Source organism: Barbatula barbatula, assembly GCF_947034865.1.
Source record: "Barbatula barbatula genome assembly, chromosome: 15".
Taxonomy (NCBI): Eukaryota; Metazoa; Chordata; class Actinopteri; order Cypriniformes; family Nemacheilidae; genus Barbatula; species Barbatula barbatula.
The window spans coordinates 8,631,871-8,657,456 of NC_136778.1; the positions used below are offsets into that span (position 1 = coordinate 8,631,871).

The 25,586-nt window shown below is 37.7% G+C and overlaps 4 protein-coding genes across 4 annotated transcripts in view; 2 read left to right on the top strand and 2 right to left on the bottom strand.

The window, feature by feature from the left end:
• Positions 1-1,027, top strand: part of ryr3 (ryanodine receptor 3) — a gene marked incomplete at its 5' end in the record, with an annotated part of 73,308 nt that extends 72,281 nt beyond the window's left edge. The window contains one exon of the mRNA XM_079474811.1: positions 23-1,027. Coding sequence (XP_079330937.1) covers positions 23-118 — 96 coding nt within the window. The 3' untranslated portion in view covers positions 119-1,027. The remainder of the gene's footprint in view (positions 1-22) is intronic.
• Positions 135-20,057, bottom strand: aven (apoptosis, caspase activation inhibitor). The gene is made up of 6 exons (XM_079474809.1): positions 19,686-20,057; positions 19,078-19,258; positions 2,639-2,709; positions 2,424-2,519; positions 2,019-2,313; positions 135-1,533 (listed from the first exon to the last, which is right to left on the bottom strand). The coding sequence occupies exons 1-6, from the start codon at positions 19,920-19,922 to the stop codon at positions 1,394-1,396; spliced, it is 1,020 nt and encodes a 339-aa protein (XP_079330935.1). The 5' UTR covers positions 19,923-20,057; the 3' UTR covers positions 135-1,393.
• chrm5b (cholinergic receptor, muscarinic 5b) lies at positions 14,755-22,558 on the top strand. The gene is made up of 2 exons (XM_079474808.1): positions 14,755-15,181; positions 20,684-22,558. Exon 2 carries the CDS (start codon positions 20,765-20,767, stop codon positions 22,271-22,273), a length of 1,509 nt encoding a protein of 502 aa, XP_079330934.1. The 5' UTR covers positions 14,755-15,181; positions 20,684-20,764; the 3' UTR covers positions 22,274-22,558.
• Positions 22,559-22,732: 174 nt separating this feature from the next.
• On the bottom strand, positions 22,733-25,477 carry emc7b (ER membrane protein complex subunit 7b). The gene is made up of 5 exons (XM_079474810.1): positions 25,109-25,477; positions 24,718-24,837; positions 24,502-24,640; positions 24,064-24,144; positions 22,733-23,967 (listed from the first exon to the last, which is right to left on the bottom strand). Exons 1-5 carry the CDS (start codon positions 25,333-25,335, stop codon positions 23,821-23,823), a joined length of 714 nt encoding a protein of 237 aa, XP_079330936.1. The 5' UTR covers positions 25,336-25,477; the 3' UTR covers positions 22,733-23,820.
• Positions 25,478-25,586: the final 109 nt, after the last annotated feature.

Consider the following 25,586-nt stretch of genomic DNA (forward strand, 5'->3'; position numbering starts at 1 on the left):
AATATCCTCCGTTGTATTTTAGGAATCGTACGTTTGGAAGATGTATCAGGAAAGATGCTGGGATTTCTTCCCAGCCGGAGACTGTTTCCGGAAGCAATATGAGGACCAGCTGGGCTAGAGGACATGATGCCCTCAGTCCCTATATGAGAGGAATTACAACCGGCACAATATCCACATCATTTTAAGATCTTGTGTTGGTTGGACACAACAACCTCAACTAGCTCTCATCAAATGCTGCTTTCACAATTTATCCTATCAATCAAAACCTCAGCTGCTTCTAACACCAGACATGACAGCAACTCATTGCGATCAAGCCAAAAAACGTGAACTGAAATTACACAAACAACTGTGCTGACACACATTTCCCAATTTGGAACACATCATGTTTATCCTTAAATTGACGTTGTCGCCTCACATATGCATAAGTTGTGAGATGAGATGTTGCCATATGTTTCTGATGTGTTGAATGAATGTCTTGGAAATATGCACAAGAATACCTTCTGGGCTATTCAATGAGTGCCAAACAAGACTTATGCCTGTTTGATCTTAAGAAAAGTAATAAGACTATAATGAATGCGCAATGCCTTCAGTGATGGTAGTCTGACTGGTGGAATGAGAAATATTTAAGATCATCTACTAGAGCCTACTAGATATTTCTCATACATAAAAGTGCCTTATGACAAGAAACTATGCAAACATTTGCTCCTGCTCGTATATTTTGTTATTTAGCATTTAGTTGCTCATTTTAGTTAGTTCTTTTGTAGCTTAGGCTATGTTGGTTCATAAAGTAGAATAGACAAGAACATTGTTGCTTTTTTAATGTTAAGTTACAAGTTAAATAACTGTTAAGTCATGTCTGCCTGATCCTATGTGCAGCACAATTATTAGACAAAATGGGAATCTACATTGAAGGACAAAAAATGTATTGAACAAGTCTGTAAACTGCTATTGTATGGCCATTTGTATGTATGTAGAAGCTTTGGTGATTTGCATTTCTTTTGTCAGGGGAAGAAAATAAAGCCAATGCAATAAATCCCAGCTGTCAATAGCATTTAATTTGACTGCAAATAAATCAGATGAGGACTGCGTCTGCATTTGATGGGATCCTTTATAGAGTTGGTATGAAAACTTGCACAACAACCACGTGTAGGCCAACACAAAAACGAAACATTTATTATTACAGATGACTGATATAGTCTTGTGTCATTAGCCATCATGTAACATGATTGTGTCATATAGTCTTGTGCCATCTCTTAACATGATGTAAAACATTTTTACATGGTTAAAAACACGTCAGCGTTATGTCAGCATTAGCACACCTGCTTGTTTTTTCCACGACAGTGTCAGTCAGCATTGATACACTTGTCTCTTTATATCACTGGAACGAGACAAGTCAGGAGATCATGCTGTCTAACCAGTCCTCCAGATCTTTCTCTGTCAATTCCGGTCTTGTGGATTTAGCTTCTATCTCCACTTCAAGCTTTGTGTCCTTCACGTCAACTGTTTCTTCCTTTTTCTCTTCCTTCACGGAAACTGTTGAAGAGATAAAATAACTTTTTTTGTCATGTCAACCTACCTTTTTAAAAACCTACATGGCATTCTACGTACATAGCACGCACAAATAGCAACACCGATGCTACTTAAATGGACAATATATTATAAACAATTGTAGAATTTATTTGCAAACACCGTTTATTTTTATTTAAAAAAAATAATAATACAATGTACTTTGTTACTATTAGAAGATATTTATTTTTGTAACAAGATAGTTAATTTTACAACAATAATGAACAAAACCAAAGATATGAATATTAACAAGATGCGTCACTGCCCTTTTAATGAATGGGGCAGAACGCCACGCTCAATATGGCCACCCTAGCGAAGCTTTGCCCATGACATAATTTTTTTATGGGCAAAACAAACTTTAATGAACCCATTAGCTTAAATGAATCTTCCTAACATTATGTATGAGAGAGAGGACAGAGCATTATGAGCACATTTATAATGAATGCTAATACCTGTCACTGGGTTGTTTGGAGTCTCATCCATCACAGTTCTGGATTCAACTGAAGCAAGTACTGTAACAGGATTCTGCAAGCTGAGGAGCAGGTCGAGCTCCATGTCGCCCTCATCTGTGGAAGGCTGGATTGTAGTCGAGACTGGGGGAGACGGTGTTGTACCCGGAAGAGACTTTACAGTGCAGTTAACGTCCAGTCCTTTGATGCCGCCCACCTGAGGAGCCTTCAGTCTACCTGCTAGCGCCGAGTCTGTTCTGTGAGGCGCTTTCACAGATGGAAGTTGAACAGGAGTCCCCTGGAACATTAAAAAAAAATATCACTTGTCTACATACGTATATCATAAAAACAGTGACCGAAAAGTAAAGAAAACTCCACATTTATTGGAACTGACTGACTCTTAACTACCTGAACAAGCTCAGCCTCCAGGTTCAGTCGTGTGTGCAGTGGAAGCTCTTCGAGCGACTGGGACAGAGCCGGCAGATCTATAAACAGAGCTGGAATCTGAAGTCGGAATCAATCATGAGAATCCATCAGTGGCAGAGATTTCCTCAAACAAGTCACTATTCGGCTTAAAGCGGTCTATACTTGACCTCTCACTTCTGAAATGACTGATGATGTACCTGTTCTTTTGCCAGCGAGTCCATCTCCCAGTCCTTCTCATCAGAGAACCTGAACTGTGCGTAAGAGTCGCCTAAAACAGATAGAACGACTGTAGATATAATAGAGAATAGAAAACTCCCCCGGAGTCACCAAACACGCTGTTGTATTCTAGAAACAAGTTCTCAGTGGAACATTAATTGACTAAATAAACTGTACTACCAGAAATAAAATGATTTCCAGGAAATGTATTGTTAGAGCTTGCTGTGACATCTTATTATAGTGGAAATCATAGATGTGTGCCATTTTTGGTAAAATCACTTGAATTCTGCTTACGTTATGAGTTCATACATCTTACACACATTTTTACAACTACAGACAATGGACAGTTTTAAAATGACACGCTTCAAATTCCCATTATCACTAAAACTTTAAGGACTAATAAATAAGAATATAAAACAGTATATATATACTATATATAATAGTATATATATATATATATATATATATATATATATATATAAATATATTAAATTTGGTTCAAATAAAGAGATTTTACAACACAAGTTATAAATAATATGAAAATGAAATTGTATATAAAAGTTAAATTAAATTGTGTTAAATAAGAGACTTGACGAGTCATAAATACTACAAAAATAAAAATTTATATTTATTTCATGATATTTATTTTTTTATTTTTATACAAAGACTACAAAAGAACAATGCAATATAAGCAGATGTTGCTATATAATACATTTTTAAGGAAATTAACAAATGTTTATATTATCCAAGAAAAACTTTTGTTTTGATTGTTGTATATTATCAGTATAAATCTACAAATGTATTTACAAATGTCATATTGTATCATTATGTATAAAACTTTTGGCTATTACAGACTCGCCAAAAAAGCATTAATTCCAGTTGCTGCAAGAAGGTCATTACTTTACAAATAACAAAAAAGCAAGAACAAATTTATATTATATTTATTCTTTACACTTTGTGAAGTGGAACATATTGGCATTGGCAAGAAAACTACATGATCTTGAAGCTCTTGGCACACCTCAATGGCAGCAGCTGATCATGTGTTTGAAGTTGTTCCTCATTGGCACTGATATCAGCGTGAATTCTGGGGCGACAGCAGCGAGTTCAGACAGCTGAAGAAAGCAAGTGTGGCTCTGTCACGCACATCTGATCAGGCCAGCGTGAGGCCTCATACTCGCTGCCCTCAACATCATTAAACCCCTTTCAAGTCAATACAAACTTGCCAACTGCAGTTGGCCACATTGCGTATGATTATATAGGGCAGGGTCACAAGGTCAAGTGGATGGATCTGTCTCTGAATAATTTTGGCTCCGATGATGTATATGTAAAGTGTATTAAAGGAACAGTTCACCTAAATATGAAAGTAAGATATTAAGACAAAAATCTACCGTTTGTGATTTTATGGGTCTGAAAACGATGTCTTATATGGATCTGAAGCAATATGACAGAACGTTTCATTTTTGGAACATAAAAAAAAACAGCCATTCCAATATGTAAAATGAACATTTAAGTCGCTGTAGTTATCAGTTTGGTCTATAAACTAAGACGACCTGCCTACTAGCTGATAAATGAAATGACATCACACCACAGGAAACAAGATTCCTCTTAAGACTGAACAGACCCCCAAGTACACAACGGCTGATGTCATCAGTGTGGAAAACACGGTCATGAGTGGGCTGTGGACAGGACATGCCATCCAACCAATTTGATCATGTTTCCTTCACTGGCAGTGACAGTGTCATGGAAACAGCTGCCATAACAATGAGAGAAGGTCCTGTCAGCATCTGAGGCAAGAGCCAGCACCGCATTATTGAGCTAGTAGAGATGCTAATATAAGAAAGCAGGTGCATGTGATGTGCTACTGCATTGTGTTGTTCCAATTACAATATAGAACAGTACAAAGATAAAGTGAATGGAGAAAGATGATGTTCATCATTGACTTGAAAAAATAGAACCAAAGAACAGAAATAGTCTTACAACTGCTTGAATTTTAGGAATATTACTAAATGTATTTATGCTAAAAAAATGACTTAAAAAATAAGTGAACTATAATATAATTACAAATACTATTTTATTCAGTAAAACATCGACAGTGCATGGGTCAAATTACTTTTTTCTTGCAGTTTTACTACAAGAGCCATATATTGAAACCATTCATATGCACACATGACAATGTATTTATAGAGTTTACGTAGTATTTATTATTATACAGTTGGCAGTGACTATGCAAAAAACCTGACCACAGAAAGCCATCATTGACAATTCAGAATTCCAGAGAAATGATAGTGATCACTAGATACGCAAGCGATACTTCATCCTCAGATTGTTACAGACCTGTATAATTTCTTTGTTTTGCTGAACACACAGGAAGATATTAAGCCGAATATCAGATAAAAATGTCTTCGTGTGTTCTGCAAACTAAAAGACATCTAAACAGGTTTGGAAAAATCTGAGGGTGAGTAAATGATGACAGAATTTTCATTTTTGGGTGTAGTAACCCATTAAGGTATCACGGAGGAGATCAGGACCGTCAGTGAGAGAGGACCAGGCCTGGAATTCATGTTGTGTTTTATTGTGTTTGTATGGCCGGCAGTCGACCAAATGAGAGCATTTTTTATTAAATGTCTTGTTGCGTTCACCCGGGAGGAAGGAGAGACATGCTGTCGGAGTCGTTGCCGCCGAGTGGCCTCGCGGTGCCGGAGAGTTCGGGCAGCGCGGACAAGAGACGTCTGCAGTCGACCATATGGGAGCTGCCGGAATTTTACTATGTTTGTTATTTTATTAAAAGTCTTGTTACGTTTGCCGGTTCCCGCCTCCTTCCTTCCTCTTATTGAATTTTGTTGCAGTTACCAACATTCTTTAAAATATCTCCTCTGTGTTCTGTAGGAGAACAAAAGTCTTACAGGTTTGGAATGATATGAGGGTGAGTAAATGATGAATGCATTTTCAGTGAACTTTCCAATCTGCAGCACAGCGTCACACTGTTGCAGTGCTGCTGGCACAATGTGAATGTGGCAGATGTCTCTCTTTCTCTCTGCAGGCTGCATCATTTGACATGTCCTCTCAATGACTGAGGTCATTCACTCCTCTACTTAGCAAAGATCTGTGGGCACTTGAGTTTCTCAGGCTATTTTAGAGGCCCTACGAAGCACTGATGAAATGTTGTGAACTTACAAGTCCAACCTGTTACACACTGGGCCAATTTCCGATTACCACCTGAATTTGTCATAACCGATTGTAAGGGGGGAATAGACTTATTTTGTAGAAAACTACTTTACAAAAAAAGATTATGTAGCATTTGCAGCTAATGCTGGGATGCAGTTATTAGCGTAGATATTCAATGTATGTGTTGTTTGTTTACAAATATCAATTCCATACATCATAATTCATACGACTTTCATTCGATGGACTTGAGATCTATATTCTGTAGAATAAGAACTATCATTTGATATAAAACTTGAACATGTTGGACATATTTGAGCATTATTAAAAATGTTCACGATCATAAATGACATGGGGATATGATGAATTTCAGTTATAAGTTATTTTCTGTACGATAAATGGCAAAATTATGAAGAGCAAAATTATAGAGACTAGAGTTAGTTACAGAAAAACATGGTAATATCTTTGGGATGTTGTTTTGGACGGGCTCTGTGGGTCCGCAGAGTTTAACGGAGCAAAAGTCATTCAGTGTCATTTGATTGCACTTTTTTCAGGGAGGTTACAGTCCTTAGGAAGAAGCTGATGATTTATCACAGCTCTTGAGCCAATTAACACTGTAGCGAACCGAACCATCAAAAGAAATCAGCCGGCAATGACTGCAATTAAACATTTCAAGCCCAACATGCAAAACAATGAGCACATTAATCAGTAAGAATTAATACAAGCACCCAAAGCAGCTGCCACAGGGCATGGCAACAGTCTCCCAATTAGCATCTGGACTTGAGAAGGACAACCTTTAAAATGTAGTTTCTGAAATGCACAAAGACATTTTGAAAAGTTGTTTTCTATCTGCCAGTGGATATGTAAAAAAAAAAAATCGAGAAGGTCTGTCAGCACAGCAGGTCATTAAAAGTCTAAACTTTGCAAGATAGTAAACAAACAGGACAAATCAGAAATGCATAAACACTCTCACTTTCTCTCTCTCTCTCTCTGTGTGTGTGTGTGTGTGTGTGTGTACAGATAATCTGCCATACTGTATTCTCTCATTAGGGCCAAATAACATTGTTGTTTTTCCCATTGAGTAAAATAATGATTTGGATTTGTCAGTGGACCCCACACTTCACTACCATAGAAGGCAATCGGTTCAATTACTGATTCTAATATTTTCAGCCAAATTCTAATTGGGATTTCTATAGGACATTGTCGTTTGATGGCATTGAAGGCCCTGCATGCTTTATCTCTCAGTTCATTCACTGTAGGATTAAAGTTTCCTGTGGATGTGATTTTTGAATTGTAGTGTGATGTGTGTGTGTGTTATGGGGTTTAATGTAAATGTGTGTTGTGATAGTTGGGATGTGGATCTTTTCTGAAAGGTGATCATTTTAGTTTTAGTGAGTTTAACTGTCAGGGCGCAGGTCTGACAGTGTTGCTCTAGCAGGTTCAGGTTCTGTTGTAAGCCGTGTTGAGTGCGACAACAGAACCAGATCATCTCCATAGAGCAGACATTTGATTTGTGAGTCGTGTAGAGTGAGACTCCCTCTCTCTCTCTCTCTCTCTCTCTACTTGAAAACATGCTTTAAAATCTGTGAATGATTTGGCAAACGGTATTATCGTCGCCTAAATGTACGTGTCAATGTTTTTCTTTCAATGTTTAAAACAGGGAAAGACATTTCAATTAAATGATGGGTGAGATAAACAAGTGTTTGTTGCGTTCTGATAAACAACTCATGAAAGTGCAGCATCTCTGACAGATATCTTGGGGCTTGGTTGTGTAAAGACTTGTAAACCAATAATATAATTTTAAAACAATTCTGGATTGAATGGGCAACCTCTGCAGCAATGCTGGCAGCACTCACATGTCTATTTCCCAAAGAGAACCTCTGGATACGACACTAGGCACATGCACTCAATTGCTTTGGTCGACCATGGCGAGGCCTGTTCTGAGTGGAAACTGTCCTGTTAAACCAGTGTACGGTCTTGGCCACCATGCTTCCATTGCACACGTGCTATAGCCTAGGCAAACTAAGTAGAGCAAGAATTCCTTTTTTCAGATCCTCAGAGAGTTCTTTGCCACGAGGTGCCATGTTGAACTTCCAGTGACCAGTATGAGAGAGAGCAATAACACCAAATTGAACAAACCTGCTCCCCATTCACACCGCAGACCATCTAAAACTAATGAATCACGTGACACCAGGGAGGTGAAATGGCTAATTGGGCCCAATTTGGACATTTTCACTTAGAACCATATGTACTCACTTTGGTTGCCAGCGGTTTGGACATTAATAGCGGAGTTGAATTTTATTGAGGGGACAGCAAATTTAAACGGTTAAACAAGCTGTACACTCGCTAGGTGCCATTGTAGAAAAGCGTCATTCCTTCAGTGTTGTCATATGAAAAGATATAATAAAATATTTACAAATATCCCTTCTGTGAAATATATACATATATATGAATGTTACAGTTCTTAGAATGTTTTACAGCCCAGTTCAGGAAATTAGGCGGGTGGCCTGGACATGCCCAGCTGTTTCTTTTCAGATTGGAGATATGAAAGGCTCAATCAAGCAGAAAAATGTGACATGGCTCTTATCTGCAGTGCACTGCAGTTGAGATGCTGGGCTGAACTGATCTTCATGTGAACATACAGCTGTGGCGAATCTTAAGTGATTTAGCAGAGTCATTTATTTCCATAAAGATGTGCTACTCAATGTGCTACTTTTCATCAAAGGAGATGGCTGGCCAATGATTAACACATTTCAGGAAGGAGTGTACACACAGACAACTATGGGGAATAGCATGTCAACATTTACAAGAGGAGGAGAAAAACCCATTATACTAATTTTAAGTTTGATAAACGCCTGTGATGTAATAGTACATGCTATGGTGTTAATAGATGTTACACTTAATATCGAATTGATTTAATTTAGACATGACAAGCCTAAAGTGTTTGGAAGATCTGTCAATAATACATTCTTCCTCAATATCCACCCCTAAAAACTATGAATTTACACGAACAGAACTGCAGTAACCAAAACAAATTCTAGTTGTTGATAGCACTGGCAAAATGTGTTGAGACCGCATTTAATTTTTATGCAGACCTCTAAATTAAACTTCTGTATGAAATTAAAAAGCACAATAACATGCCTAGGTAGAGAAAAAACCACACCTTACTGATGTTAAAAGAGTTTAAAGATAATTTCCCTGTTAACTTAAATGACAGGCTTCACAATCACACAGAGAAATAAACAGCTCTGAATTAATTTCAGAATTCAATGCCAATACACAGAAACAATACATCAATTTCCAACCAAATACCAAAGGACTTCATGCCCTGAATATCAACACTGCCCCAAATAATGCATCTCTGGGCATGAATAAACTCGACAGCTCCATCAGGGTCCATTTCTAGCAGCATTATAAAACGGGTTCAATGGGAACATATTACATTATTCACATCATAATTAAAAGGTATCAATATACAACCTTATTATAAAAATGAGACTGTAACCCATACAACAAAAGTTTACAATAAAATCTGCCTCTACAATAAACTCAGAAAAAGTAAGTTATGCAGTTAGTTAAATATGGTACAAAAATACACATAAAGCCAATATTACACTCAATAAAAAAAGCTGTCTCTGTTATTCCCTATAGTTACATTTTTTAAAGTGCACGAACAGAAAAAAAACAGCCGCATGCAAATCGCACAGGTGTTTACGATAACAAAAGCAGAGAGTAAAGGAGAGTGTGAGAGCGAAGACTTAACACTGCAGTTGTTTCTCTAACACATTATAACAGTGTGTCAGAGATGACATTGCGACACTGTGTGTGGGTGAAACAACATACCACCCCCGCATCATAATTACTGTCTGCCTTTCATGCAGGAATTCAACACACTTCAACACATACACAGTATATGTGCACGATCACAAAACAAACCAATACAGCAGATGGTGAGCGTTTATACACAAGATAGCTGTAGAGTTCTTCTACAAATATCAAAGCATGCTGAAAAACATCTGATTCGTGAGCTGCAAGTCAACTTTCTTTTTATAAGACTCGATTTCTAGTCACTTAATGATAAAGGTTTGGTGCAAGCAAAAATTAAATAATATTTCATCATTTATTCACCCGCATGTTGTTCCAAACATGCATGACTTTCTTTCATCTGCAGAAAACAAAAGAAGATATTTTGAAGAAAGTTGGTAAACCAAACAACACTGGGCCCCACTCATTCCCATTATATGGACACAAAACCAGTCTAATGGGTCAGTTTTTTACATCAATGGAAAGCTGAATAATTAAGATTTCTTACGTATGGGTTGTAAGGATAGGACGATATCTGGCGGAGATACAGCCATTTAAGTCTCTGGAATCTGAGGGTGCAAATAAATCCAAATATTGAGATATTGCACTGTAGCAGGCCATCCACTCGAAAAAAATAAAGTTATGTACTCAGGGTAGGAAATTAAAAAAATATCTTCATGGAATATGATCTTTACTTTAAATCCTAATGATTTTTGCCATACAAGAAAAATCAATCATTGTGACCCATACAATGTATTTTTGGTTTTAACAAAAAGAATTCCTGTGCTACTTACAACACGAATTCCGGAAAAGATGGGACGCTTTATAAATTTGAATAAAATGAAAACTAAAGGAATTTCAAATCACATGAGCCAATATTTTATCCACTATAGAACATACTGTAGATAACATATAACATGTTCAAACTGAGACATGTTACACTTTTATCCCCTAAATTAGCTCATTTAAAATGTAATGCCTGCTACAGGTCTCAAAACAATTGGGACGGTTGCATGTTTACCATGGTGTAGCATTTCCTTTTCTTTTCAAAACAGTTTGAAGACGTCTGGGCATTGAGGCTATGAGTTACGGGAGTTTTGGTGTTGGAATTTGGTCCCATTCTTGCCCTGTATAGGTTTCCAGCTGCTGAACAGTTTGTGGTCGTCTTTGACGTATTTTTCGTTTAATGATGCGACAAATGTTCTCTATATGTGAAAGATCTGGACTGCAGTCAGGCCAATTCAGTACCAAGACTCTCCTACGACGAAGTCATGCTGTTGTAATAGCTGCAGTGGTTTTGCATTGTCCTGCTGAAGTATACAAGGCCTTCCCTGAAATAGACGTCGTTTGGTGGGAAGCATATGTTGCTCGAAAACCTTTATATACCTTTCAGCATTCACAGAGCCTTCCAAAACATGCAAGCTGCCCATACCCTATGCACTTCTGCACCCCCATACAATCAGAGATGCTTGCTTTTGAACTGAACGCTGATAACACGCTGGAAGGTCTCCCCCCTCTTTAGCCCGGAGAACACAGCGTCCGTGATTTCCAACAAGAATTTCAAATTTGGACTCGTCTGACCTGTTCCACTTTGAAATAGTCCATTTTAAATGTGCTTTGGCCCACAGGACACGACGGCGCTTCTGGACCATGTTCACATATGGTTTCCTTTTTGCATAATAGAGCTTTAGTTGGCATCTGCTGATGGCACGGCGGATCGTGTTTACCGACAGTGGTTTCTGGAAGTATTCCTGGGCCCATTTAGCAATGTCATTGACACAATCATGCCGTTGAGTGATGCAGTCTGAGGGCCCGAAGACCACGGGCATTCAATAAAGGTCTCCGGCCTTGTCTTCAGTTTCTTTGAATCTTTTGATGATGTTATGCACTGTAGATGATGAGATTTGCAAAGACAATTTGACGTTGAGGAAGATTGTTTTTAAAGTATCTTTTTACGCAGTCTATCACAGATTGGAGAGCCTCTGCCCATCTTTACTTCTGAGGGACACTCCCTTTTAAAGGTAATCATGTTATCATAACATATCAATAAACTTAGTCACTAGATTATCTCCCAGCTGAATCTTTTCCAAACTGCTTGCTTTTTTAGCCATTTGTTGCCCCGTCCCAACATTTTTGAGACCTGTAGCAGGCATTCAATTTTAAATGAGCTAATTTAGTGGATAAGTGTAAGATTTCTCAGTTTAAACATTTGTTATGTTATCTATGTTCTATTGTGAATAAAATATTGGCTCATGTGATTTGAAATTCCTTTAGTTTTAATTTTATTCTATTTTAAAAAACATCCCAACTTTTCCGGAATTCGGGTTGTAAGACTGGCTTTGTGATCCAGGGTCACATTTATCAAAATATCATCTATTGTTTTCCAAAGAAGAAAGAATCATACACAGGTTTTGAACAACGAGGGTGAATACATTTAATTCATGGATTAACTCTGCCTTTAAAAAACAAATAAAGAAATCATTAAAATACAGTGTTTCCGTTATCTCGCTGAAATGTGCAGAGATGGCTCGCCAATTGATTTTAAGCAGTTTGAAAAGCTGGTGAAAATGAAAGAATCAGGACCACAGGTGAAGAATCAAGGAACTGAGAGGAAGTGGTGTGTGTGGAATGAGAAGTGCCCTGCAGGTGCAATGTCATTCAGAATCAATTACAGCAGGTTTCCATCTGTGCATGAGCAGAGAATCTCCAAATTTCGGCCAACAACTAAACAATAACGTTTTAATTTACTGCTCTCACGTTGAAGAGTAACCAGAGTATACAGATGCAATTCTAATACAAGTCTGTGTCTGCTGGTCATCTGAGACCCAGAGGAGACATACTGTGTTAGGTCAGACGCACAGATGTAGTCCAACACCGCAGAGCTGTCACTCTATATCGATGCCCTTGGTTATTAGTCCTCCAGGGTACATGGTTATATGGCTCATATCCTCCGTTATGATCTCATTAAGATCAATAAACTCAGAGATCTGGAAATCTCACCCAACATGGGAAAGGCTTACAAAAGCCATTTCCAGAAAACCATTCGGTATAACATAAACATGTTATTTGGTCTACAACTAGGTGACCTGTGATTTTAGAGGTAAGTGTGAGGAAAAATGACCTAAAGTATATCAGAATGTCACAAACACACCTGGACACTACAAACAGATAATCCGGGTTGATAGTGTCGTCGCAGAGCTCAAGACTACACCGATGCACTTTCATGTTTGTACTGTCTATTAAATCTGTGTGCATTGAATGAGTTTCTTTTCACAGATCATTCAGGCTTCCTCTTTGATGGCCTGTAATTACACTTGTCGCAGCTGTGAGCGCAGTATGAGAAAGATCAAACCACACTTTGGTGGGGATCATCCAAACTTCTTTTATATGAAAATGAAGTGTGTCCTCCAGTCTACCTCGAGCTAGAGTAAGTGCAAACTTGCCTAGAGCAAGATAAAGGCTGAAGTGTGTCATTTTGTCAGTGGTACAGAGAAATATTTTCTCATATCCAAACGTAATGTGCACACATATCTACAAAGCATCTAGGCATATTTTCACAATTGTAAACACGGTTGCACTGATACAGAAACATTAGATTAACCATTGACCTCTGAGTTTTGGACGGGATTACCTAGTATAGAGAAGGTAGAAAAGCTGTCACCAGGACGGAACTAGTGTTCTCAAAAATATCGAGATTTCGACACCTCTCACAGACTTGACTCATTTGCGGCAGATAAATAGTGTTCATGTTAGAAAAGATGGCCAGTGTCTCAGTAACACATCTTACGTTTAAAGTTTGCGTTTCTGTCTATAGGTGCGCTGATCAATAATTATGTGTGAATAAAAGCCAAATCAAAATTTGTTAATCATATAAATGTATTAATTAACATTAACAAACAATTCATTCGTTCAAGTATTTATTAATCTCTTTTAAATGTTAGTTAAAAAATACAACTATGTATGTATGTAAGCTCTGGTCCATCAATACTGAGAAATACCACTTTGATTTTAAATAGTAAAGGTATTAGTCAAATTTACATTAGATTAACAATTAATAAATAATGTAAAAATATACAGTACCTCATTGTCTAGTCTTGTTCAATTTTACTTTTAATAAAGTAAAAAGAATTTAGGGCCATATTGTTATGCCAGTTTTTTCCTGTACATAAATATTAGGAACTTCTGAGAGTGTATTTTGCTCTTCTGTTTGGTGGAACAGATCCAGTAAAAAGGTAATGTTTTGGCAGCTGGGGCACCAGCAAAAAACGTCAAATAGTTTTCTGTAAAGTAAAATGACATGTTTTTATGTTATTTTACTGTCAAATTTTTATTTATTTTATTTTTTATTTCTGTAATTTAACATGTGAAAATTCTGTCAGTTTTTTTTTTACAGTGAAGCTTGGAATAAAATAGGACAAATGAGACAGTATAGACGTTTCACCGGACGCACACACTAACCCAAAGTACACTTCCACTCTGTGTTTTGTTATTACCACTTATTTTACATTTATATATTTTAGTGTATATTAATTGTATTAATATAATTATGTATTATCAATTTAAAACACTCAACAGTTTGATTATTGATTATTTGCGGAGGTCTACAGAAAGTTACGTTTGGGCCACATAACGTTATTTGTTACCAACGATATAGTTAACCTTCATCTAACGTTAATAACCAAAATGTTACAGAGCCTAATATTTATTTTGATATCCACATTAAAAAACAACTGAAACAGTAACAGGAAATAGAAAAAAAACATACACCGGCACCCTAGCAAAATCATTATTACTTTTATTTCTAAGTAAATCTCCAAATTGTTCTCAGCATTAAAACAATAACTATACACATAACCGACCCACTCACCCAGCTATGTATTCACAGCTATCGGTGTCAAAAGACAGCAATTAATGCCTTCATTATCCTTCAGTCGCATCGTACCGCTTTTTACACCCCCACTGACTACAGCATGAGTAACCTTCACCCCTTCGTTTCTGCTTTAGCTCCTCTTTCTCCTCCCATTCTCAACGTCTGTCTGTTCACTGCCCCAAATCATGACGATCATCCCAACCCAGTGGGAATGACCTCCTCCCAGCCATTCAGATCGGTGTTTGTCAGAGACTCCACACGCAGGAGCACATATTCATCCAGAGAGAAAGAGAGATTCAGCATCATCTGCCATCATCTCCCATTATGCTCCACTACTGCTGAGGAACACTGACTTCTACACATGAGAGATTATCTGTTTGTCCTCTCCAGGACCATCTAAGATATCACGACAAATGATCTGGACTTTCGTGTGGTTTTTACGACTAGAGACAAAGCTTTGGACTCTTCTGTGAGTCCTAGACAACCAACTCATGACAGTGGAAAGAGTGTTTACGTTAAAGATTACATAATTTAAGATGAATAGACTCCGTGACTGGGGATGGTGACAGTTTCCTAGACGAGAAGGTTTGGGATGTGTTCGATGTGACAGTCTGACAAAGGCGGATCTGGATTGAGTTCAAGGCTGGGTGAGGAAAACTGTGAGGATTGCATCGATCCTCTCTCTAAGGTAATTAGGGTAATTGCTAACGGATTATTTAGTTAACTACTTTGTCAACATTTTTAAGAAAAACATCATCATTAAACTAATATTCTGTAATGATTTGTTACTGTACAGAACACCTTGTTTCTATTTAAACAGCAAAAATGAAACACTACAATAAAAAACGGATATTATTTATGGTGAAGTTATTCCAAAGTGAACTCATTTGTGTGGAAAGTAAACAGCAGCGTTGAATGATAGAGATGATCAAGTAAACCAGAAAAAAAATCTCATTAAAACACTCAAGATTAATAATCATCATTATTTTAGATGCAACACATAAATGCACTGTTACTTATTTTCTTGCCCCTTAAATGCCTTGGATTTTTTCAATACTAAACCTACAACCGAAATCAGAAGCCAATGCAAAGCTAATGTGTTTTTGTTTGAAACTGTTAAAATACTCAACCATCTTAAAGGGACAGTTCACCCAAAGATAAACACGGTAGTCAATGGTGTCCAAGAACTGTTTGGTCACAAGCATTCTTCCCAATATCTAGCCCTGTTTTCATCGGAACAAAGAAATGTATACAAATTTGAAACAATTCAAGGGTGAGTAAATTAAGACTAAGAATATTTATGCTGAGCCACATGTGAAAAATCTGGGCGTGGTGTTGGATATGAGAAGATATTTCTCCGTACCACTGACAAAATGACACATTTCAGCCTTGCTCTAGGCAATTTTGCACTTACTCTAGCTCGAGATAGACTGGAGGACACCCAAAGCTTGATAGGCAGGTAAACTAATTCGTTAAATCAAGCTTTTACCAGCTGCGAACACTGGTCAACATGAAATCATTTCTTTCATTGACAAATTTTAATAGAGTAATCCATGGTTTTATCACCACGTGGCTCGATTATTACAACTCTCTCTATTTGGAGATAAGTCAATCTTTCATAAATCGCCTTCAGAATGCTGTTGCCAGAGCCCTGACAGGAGTTTGTAAACGAGAGCATATTACTCATGTTCTTCAGTCACTTCATTGGCTACCTGTGCGTTATAAGGTACATTTTTAAGTCCCTTTATTTAGCTTTCCTGTCGTATAAGGTACATTTTTAAGTCCCTTTATTTAGCTTTCCTGTCGTTCAGTGGTTAGAGCATGGCACCAGCAACACCAAGGTTAAGGGTTTGATCCCAGGAGTTGCATATACTCAAAAAACAAATGAATAGTATATTGAAATGTAAGTCGCTTTGGGTAAAAGCGTCTGCCAAACGCATAAATGTAAAAGTAGTTTTTCAGTTGTTAAATGGGTTTGCACCGTCTTACCTATCTGATCTGTTGACAGTCCATCAACCTGCAAGAGCTCTTAGGTCCGCCAATCCTATGGTCTTAGTGGCTCCTAGATCTAGGCTCAAGACTCGAGAGATCGAGCATTATCCATAGCTGCTCCAAGACTTTGGAACAGTCTGCCTACGGAGCCGTCTGCATATTAGAACTGCTCCTACATAGACTATTATTAATCCAGATTAAGAACTTTTTTATTTGATTTGTCTTAAAATACATGATTGTTGATGGAGTTGTCTCGTCTTGATGTTCTGTAGTTTTATCTGTCACTTCGTTGTTGTTTTTATTTTGTACAGCACATTGGTCAACGTGGTAATTGTGTTTAATCGTGCTTTATGAATAAATGTAAATAGTTTTTGGGTGAACTGTCCCTTTAACTGAATAATTGTATGCATTTTCAAGTGATATTAAAAGTATCCTTCAAACTACCTTCCTCTAAAGGAGATCATAACATTCTCTCATCAACGTTTTTTCTAAATAATATGAGTTTCACGTAATGTTCTGTTCACACTGCTGTTATTAAGCAGAGGCATTGTCATATGTCACTGGCTCTAGCAACAAGTTCATTGCTACACTTTTATGCATTAAATATTGCAAAATATCGTAAAAGAGAGTTTAATAGAAATCTTGGAAAGGCTCATCCAAATCCATATGCCGTTGCTACTAAACGTCAATGATCCACAATTCCACACTGGTTTATGTGTGTGTTTGTGTGTGTGAGAGAGAGACATGAACAGGAAAGAGACAAATGAGGTTGCAATGAACTAATGAGGACTTCTTCAATCAAACACTGATATATTGAGAACACATCAAATCTAGTCTACCCTGAATGTGGCTGAAGGATTATGCACCTCTTCCTCTTGTCACTTGTATGAGATCATTAATATGCAGGTGTAACTGCAAGATACAGGATCCCGAACAGTGGATAAGGCTACTGAAGGATTGAAAAGGTTAATAGGTCTGAAATGAGTATGAAACACTGATGTGAAGGAATGATGTTGAAGTTGTGGATTTGGTCAGGGTGAGAAAGCTCAAGGGTAAGAGAAGGGTGTAACTCCACTTTGTTTCACTCCCTGGTGAAAGCTGAATGACTCTCATCAGTGTGTTAACACCACACACGCTAATCAGCGTCTGCTGGCAGAATCCTAATGAGATAAAGAACGGTGTGCTGGGTGACAGAGGGGAGGTCATGCAACTCTGAAAGACGCTTGTGGGGCCGAGGCCAAGAGAAAGAGCGATTTTATGTAGATGACCTTTAAACTAAATGACGAACTTCCTGCCAAATCAAACAAAACATGTGAAGATAATTTCTCATGTTTAAAATAGCAGTCGGCTGCTGGTGTAATATAGACGCCAAAATATAACAACGTCCATTAAGGACCAGCAGTCATTAATTTTGATGTTAGCGTAATGTACCAAACTATCTTTTTGATGGAAAAGCTGTCATACACAATTCCTGAACTCATGGATACAATAAAAACACCCACATACACAGCAGCGGTCAGAAAGTGCAAACCTGACGACTAATAATAAATGTGTGGGGAACAAAACAGAAAAATTAAATAAAAGAGAGCAAAAACAAAACAATTTAAGCACTACCATTTTGTTTGGAGTACACCTTATTTATCACAACAAAACAAAAACATATTTATATGGGATCATCCGGTAAATATGTTTGCAAAGAACTGCATTTGTGCTTATTAATATTTAAATATAAATAAATAAAATATTTCACTGCCACCAAATACACATAGATTTACCAATACACCAAAAGAGGCAGCATAACTCTGATCTACTTCACAGCCATAAAACTAGAGGACACAAAAAGGTCTAAGGAATATCAATGCAGCTTTAGCGGAAACAGATTAGGGAAATGAGAGGCAAATGAAGCAAAGATAAATCCCTCAAGAGAAAAACGTAATGGAACCTTACTTTGAGGTTACACAGGATTTAGGCTTATTAAGTTCAATGAACAAATACATCTGCAATGGTTTCTTTTGATTAATTAGTAGGTTGTGTTATGGACCCACCCATGGACAACATGTACACTTTCTGAATTCATTCACTGACATAATTCTTTGTACGTCCCAATTCTTATGTATAAGACATTTTCGATTACATGTGCCAACTTAACTCACATAGACCAAGTGACCCAATTCACAGTAGTGACTTAACTTAATTTAATGTAATAGTCTGCAATATTTTCCGGTACGACAAAGTTTTCAATTACGTCTATATGTATCATTTACAACTTGATAAACCTTAAGACTTGGTGGTGGAATTTGTCCCATTTACTATATTGTACAATTAACACCTCTATAATTAATATTTCTACTTTACGAGAGTAAGAGTATATAAAAATACATCTGATAAGATGAGTCCCCCATAAATCAGATCCAACCGTGTAACAGAAATACAGCTATGCCCTTATACTTTGCCATTTGTATTTTAATAGCTCACAACACCATCATCGTCCTACATTAATTCTGGTTTTGGTCTCCTGCCTTACCTGTATCAGAGGCACAGTGGGGGAATATGACACAGATTCAGAGCAGGTAGTAATGTGCAAAATCTTACCGGCTGAACTGAGCAGGACATGATAGTCTGTTCCTCTCTGTCTGGGAACATCTTCATTGGTTTCTTGCCTCTCTGATTCCTCATAACGGTCCCAATTGGACTCCAGCTTTCTCCTAGAGAAGACGACGTTGTTCTCCTCTTCCTCGGGCTTGTTTTCGTCAGCATGATCTTCATCTTGATTCTGAAGACAAAACAATAATATAAAAACAATAAGACGAATACTGCACTTTTTTATATTCATGCAAGGCATATATGTAAATAAAATTATATGCAAGATAAACATATTTTAGATTATATTCTATATTGTTCCTGTAGTTAACGGAGCAAATCCTTAAAGCACAATCGTATGATAGGTTTCAACTAAAATACAATCACGACCGCTATGTTATTAGGTAAAACTATAGATTGCTATATATCATTTAATATAGACGGTTTTAATTCACTTGATTTACTTATTCTACACTATAATGAGTTTGCTATCACAGTAGTGGATAATACCAAGTAACTACATCTTTTTGTAACTAGTGACGGTAATTGTGGTAACTAAGTATATAGCTGGAAACTATGGTTAGAATGGTAAGGTACATGTAAATGTCATCATCACTCACCCGTCTGAAGTCTGCAGCGGGACCATGATATTGCCCTCTTCCTCTGCGATGGTCTCTCTTGCCTCTTCCGCGATGCTGGCCGCCTCTTCCGCGACCCCTATGTTCTACCGAGCTCCCGGTATCACTTTCATCTCTTCCGCGACCCCTATGTTCTACCGAGCTCCCGGTATCACTTTCACCTCTTCCTCCTCCTCTTTTCCAATGTCCGCCACGTCCCCGACTGGGTCTGTTGTCCATAGCTGACAAGCAAATGAATAACTAAAGTCGAGAGCATTATAGTGTAACACCACTATGAGTGTTACATTTTAATCTGCCCCCCCTTTCGGAGAAACGTTCCGTGCAGTAAAGTTCCGCCTGTGGTGAAGGCTGCTCACAGTGACGGGAGCAGTAACCCACAGTTATTGCAAAAAGCTTTTAATGTTCGTAAATGAAAAGAAAGATTTACCAACTTTAAACAATTTTTAATTCACAATTGTTTTAATAGTTAAGTCTTAAAAATATTTGTGTTTATTAATGTTTACTGATATTCCCAATGTTTTTTGATGACCTCACCAAAATAATCACAGCTTTATTGTAATAGTTGTTAGAATTCACATTCATTAAATAAATATTAAATAACCGACACAAGTCTTAGGAAAGATTACCATGGTTGTATTATAGTTCAAATTAATTAATAAAATATTTTGGCTGCTCGATGTCCATGTTTTTCTACAAATGTAACTACAGTGAGACAATGGTAAATGTGAGGTAATTTTATTAGAAATACCATAGTTAAACTATGGCCACTGCAGTAAACCTTTGCTATTCTTATAAGCGAAGAGATGCTGCGGTAGATAAACCAACTTACCTTGGTAAAAAATTGCAATGTTTAAATGCTTGGTTTACACGTCACATACACGTTTACAATTATTAATTTAGCAGACGCTTCTATCCAGTTAAACAAGTGTATACAGTTGACATTTTCTCTTCTCTTCAATTCTTTTATTCTTTCTTTTCAGAGTATCCCTTTTCAACTGATCATGAAGAACACAGTGAAACTTTCATAAAGAGTTTGCTACTAATGTGTTCACACTGACAGGATGGATAATATTGTAAATTCAACTGCAGGTGGAAATGTTTCAGCCATGCTGCCAGCCCCGTACAGCCTGCTGGAGGTCATTACTATTGCAACCGTATCAGCTGTAGTGAGCCTCATCACAATAGTGGGCAATGTTTTAGTGATGCTCTCTTTCAAGGTGAACAGCCAACTTAAGACCGTAAACAACTATTATCTACTCAGTTTAGCTTTTGCAGACCTAATCATTGGCGTGTTCTCCATGAACCTGTACACATGCTACATTCTCATGGGATACTGGTCTTTGGGTAACATAGCATGCGATCTGTGGTTGGCACTTGATTACGTTGCAAGTAACGCATCGGTGATGAACTTGCTGGTCATCAGCTTCGATAGGTACTTCTCAATAACAAGACCGCTTACCTATAGGGCTAAACGGACCCCGAAACGTGCGGGCCTCATGATTGGCTTGGCATGGTTGATATCTTTCATATTGTGGGCACCACCTATTCTGTGCTGGCAGTATTTTGTCGGTGAGAGGACTGTTTCTCCTGACCAATGCCAAATACAGTTTTTCTCAGAACCCATAATTACATTCGGGACGGCCATAGCAGCTTTTTATATCCCAGTGTCCATCATGACAATTTTGTATTGCAAAATCTACAAAGAAACAGAGAAGCGCACAAAGAATTTGGCAGAACTGCAAGGATACCCATCTTTAGACAGTCACGAAGGACCTAAAGAACGGAAGCCAATACTACGATGCTTCAGCTTTAAAAACAACAGGGATGGGACTCAAGCATCATGGTCTTCATCCAACCAGAGTTATGTTACAAGGACAACGATGCAATCTGAGGATCTGTGGACAAAGTCACACCAGGTGACCAGCTTTAACAGTTATACATCATCAGAGGATGAGCGCTCCGTCTCGGATGCAACTCCACGAGAATCTTTCAAGAACCAAGAATCTAGAGGAAATAAGAATGGACAGCTGGATTGTCATGAAGACAACGTAAGTGACACTGCAAAGCAGTGCTTACAAACAAACAGTAAAAAATGTTTGGCATACAAGTTTAGGCCAATTCTCAGCAATATTACCACTTTTCCATCCAACAATCAGCCTGAGAGAACAAACGCAGATCACAGATACACATCAGAGACACAGGTTCCATCATCCACATCCACATCAACCCAACCAGAAGATCCAAACTTGAAAATCCAGATGACAAAACGGAAAAGAATGGTCCTTGTCAAGGAGAAAAAGGCGGCTCAGACGCTAAGTGCGATTCTCCTAGCATTTATCCTCACGTGGACCCCATACAACATTATGGTTCTCATCTCTACCTTTTGTTCTAACTGCATCCCCGTCTCTCTCTGGCATCTGGGCTACTGGCTCTGCTACGTCAACAGCACGATCAACCCCATGTGCTACGCCCTATGCAACAAGACCTTCCAGAAGACATTTTGGATGCTGATCCTCTGCAAATGGAAAAAGAACAGAGGAGAGGAAAAGCTATACTATCAAAGCCATTAAATACATATGAATGTAATAATGCCTGGATGTTAAATCAGTTGATGTAATACACTAGTTTTTTATTAAAATCAAATTTTAGCTATGGATATAAAAGAGCAGCTCTTAGAATATTGTTATGCATATTCCTGCTTATTTTCTAGGCTATACTTGTTTAGGTACGGTTTATGTATTCTTCATGTTGCCTGTTTGAAATATGTTATAACTTATTAGTAATTTAAACTGAAATTGTAAAATGCCACAATATTAGGATGCCGGTGACAATAAAAAGATTGACGGTGAAATTGGTTTTGCCTGAAGAAACAAACATCCAAAAATCATGCAACGATTTTGTACACTGCACGCATAAAAACATACTGAAAATTTCAGACTGTTGCAAAATAAACATGTAACGATCAAAGTATCCCAGCTATGTAAAACAAGTTGCTTTGGATTTGGCAAGGGTTCCACTTTAAACAGATGTGTGCTAAAGTTGTTTTAACTAATGTCTCCTGTCAAACCACATCCACTGCATAGTCCTTCATTGGCATATTATTATATTAAATGTTTATCTCTCCATCTCGCAATATAGCCGTGATGCCAAGAACAACAGACAAACAAGACATTAATGATACAGCTCACCACAATTTATTTTCATCCAGTTAAATAAAGAGTATACTTCATGGCTTAAATCTTATGTATTCATCTTCATTCACAGTCTTGTACAAACATGATATAGTAAATATTTAACCTAGAAGCTTTGTTTCAAGTAATTGTGAAACAGAATTGGGGTCAATGTCACTGAGTTAGTTTGACAATACACATGGCATCATTGTGAAGATGGCCCCTTATTATATATTTGCTGCCCATTCTTCAGTGAGCTTGACTTGAAAAATCCAAGAACGCCTGAGCACAAAACTACACATATTGCATCGAACCACAGGCATCTTTAAAAACCAAACAACGGCATCAATGTACCCCGTAAGTTTATATTTCCATTTTCCTCTTATTATCGCTTCCATTGTTGCTTATATTTAAGTGGAGGTGAAACTGCATTGACCTCAATTCTGGGAAGGAATCATATATCGGTTTGATGAATCTTACAGCAGCAGTAAAAGCATAGACTACCATCATAATGTTAACTGCATTAATATCTGTTATGCATAACAAGATATTGAAATGTTTAGCAAAACTGAAAATCCATCTAACGGTCCCCACTTGGAATGGGATTCTTGACCAAACAAGGGTAACATTAGTAGTTTATTTTCCACTTATTCTACATTTTACGTTAAAAGAACCATGTAAATTCTAATTTAAAAAGATCACGAATTCATGCTGTACTTTTCCTAACCATTATTTAGCATTGGTGTACAGTTTTCAGTGTATCATTATAATGAGCAAAACAATCTGACTATCAAAATGCATCCACACATGACAAATAAGCATGGAAAAATAGGACAGCGCAAACCCAGTTCTGCTTTGTCAAGCGTATCGGTTGAAAAATAAACCATTCATATAAAAAACAAAAACCAGTAAAACAGTGTTTATATAAAACTGTCAGATCCTAAGCACTACCTCCTTTTGGGGGCAACACTTCTGCTAGCTTTGTTACTTGCCCCAGTTTTACTTGAGCCCTTGGAGAACAATTTTGTCATGAATTCAGATACATCTGGCAATTCTGGGTTAGGATTCAACATATTCATAGACTGCTCCATTTCCTGAAAAGGACAGAAACAAACATGAAATTGCATCAAGTTCAATCCAGTGGATGAAGCTGTATGTACAATATGACGCGCAGATGTGTTTTGTTTTACCTTTCTCATTTCAGGGTCATTAGTATTCAGAACCTTTGGTAGCAGGACGATGATAAGTAAGGGAAGAACCATCATCATAACCTACAACCAAGGAGATTATAGTGTTTTAATACCATTATCAAGACATAATTTCATGAATGAATCAGACTAAACATCCAACATCGTGACACACTTGGTTGTTGTACAAGTATGCTGAATAGGGGAAAGCATTCTCAGACAGTTGCACAACATTGTTATGGTTTGTAAAAGGCAGTGAAATGCTTCTCATGCAAGTCAACGAAACTTTGCATTTGTAATATTTAATTGGATTCGAGTCGATTATATTTGAACTAACAAAAAGATGAAGAACAAACAAACATTATAAGAAAACATGTTCCAGAAACAAAAGACCGGATCCTTTGTGTACATACAAATATAAGACAGCGGACATGACCTTACCATTGGATTCATCAGAAAGTCACTCCACCCCCAGGTCTCCCGTTTCATGAAGAATGTGTGTGGACCATTTGCTCTGATCTGAAGAGGATATGGCTGTCGAACAACTTCTGAGGTTTTGATGTAATTCACCATGCGTGCCCTGTGTTACAACAACACATCATGTTGATATAACTTGTATGCACACGGGAAAAAAACAGTTTTGTAAGAAAGACCTACCTCATTTTTCCTTTTGACGTAATGTCTACCCGAACGGGTTCAAATCTGAAGGATGGTGAAACGACTTCAACCACGTAAGATCCAGAGGGAACATCGTTCACAGCAAAACTCCCATCAGTCCTGCGGGTAAATGACAACATGTTACGAATGAGTTTATAACCTTGACCGTCCAAAATGATGTATTTACATTGACCTACAACGATACCTTAAGATGACATTTAACACAAAATCTTCCTAACTAAACCAGTGCATCATTGCGGCCATTTTGTTAGAATCAAGCACTAACGCATAACGCGTAACTTGCATGCAAATTGACATTTAACGTTACATCAGCTAGCACTGCTGTTCAACCCTACAACGGACTGGTGTGGATGTTATAAAAGCAACTCACTTCAGAAAGCCAACGTAGTCCTCCCCTTCCACCAGGACCCGGGCCGTTGAGATCCAGTCCTGCGTTTTAATACCTGGGACGATCGCCCGTCCTTCGATTTTAAACCGATCTCCATTAGATTGAGAGGCTACTACAGGCCCCGAGTCCGACTCGGAAAAACACCACGACAGCGCAAACACAGCCTGTAACGCCACATATACGTCTAGTAAACTGTTAATGTACCGCATCGTGCTTTACCACACGATATATATGACGTGAAATATATCACTGAGCGTCGATCTTCACCATAGAAATATAACCAAGCGGAGTAAATGAAAACCGGAAATCGACGTCAGGAACCGGAACACCGTCATATAAAGCACGTGACGCAGCGCTTTTCTATGGGCAGGGCTTTGTATTGTAATTTTGTCTACTTGCGCTTAATTTATAAACAATGTTTCGGTAACATTTTAATTAAACGTCTCTTTAAACAGCTGGT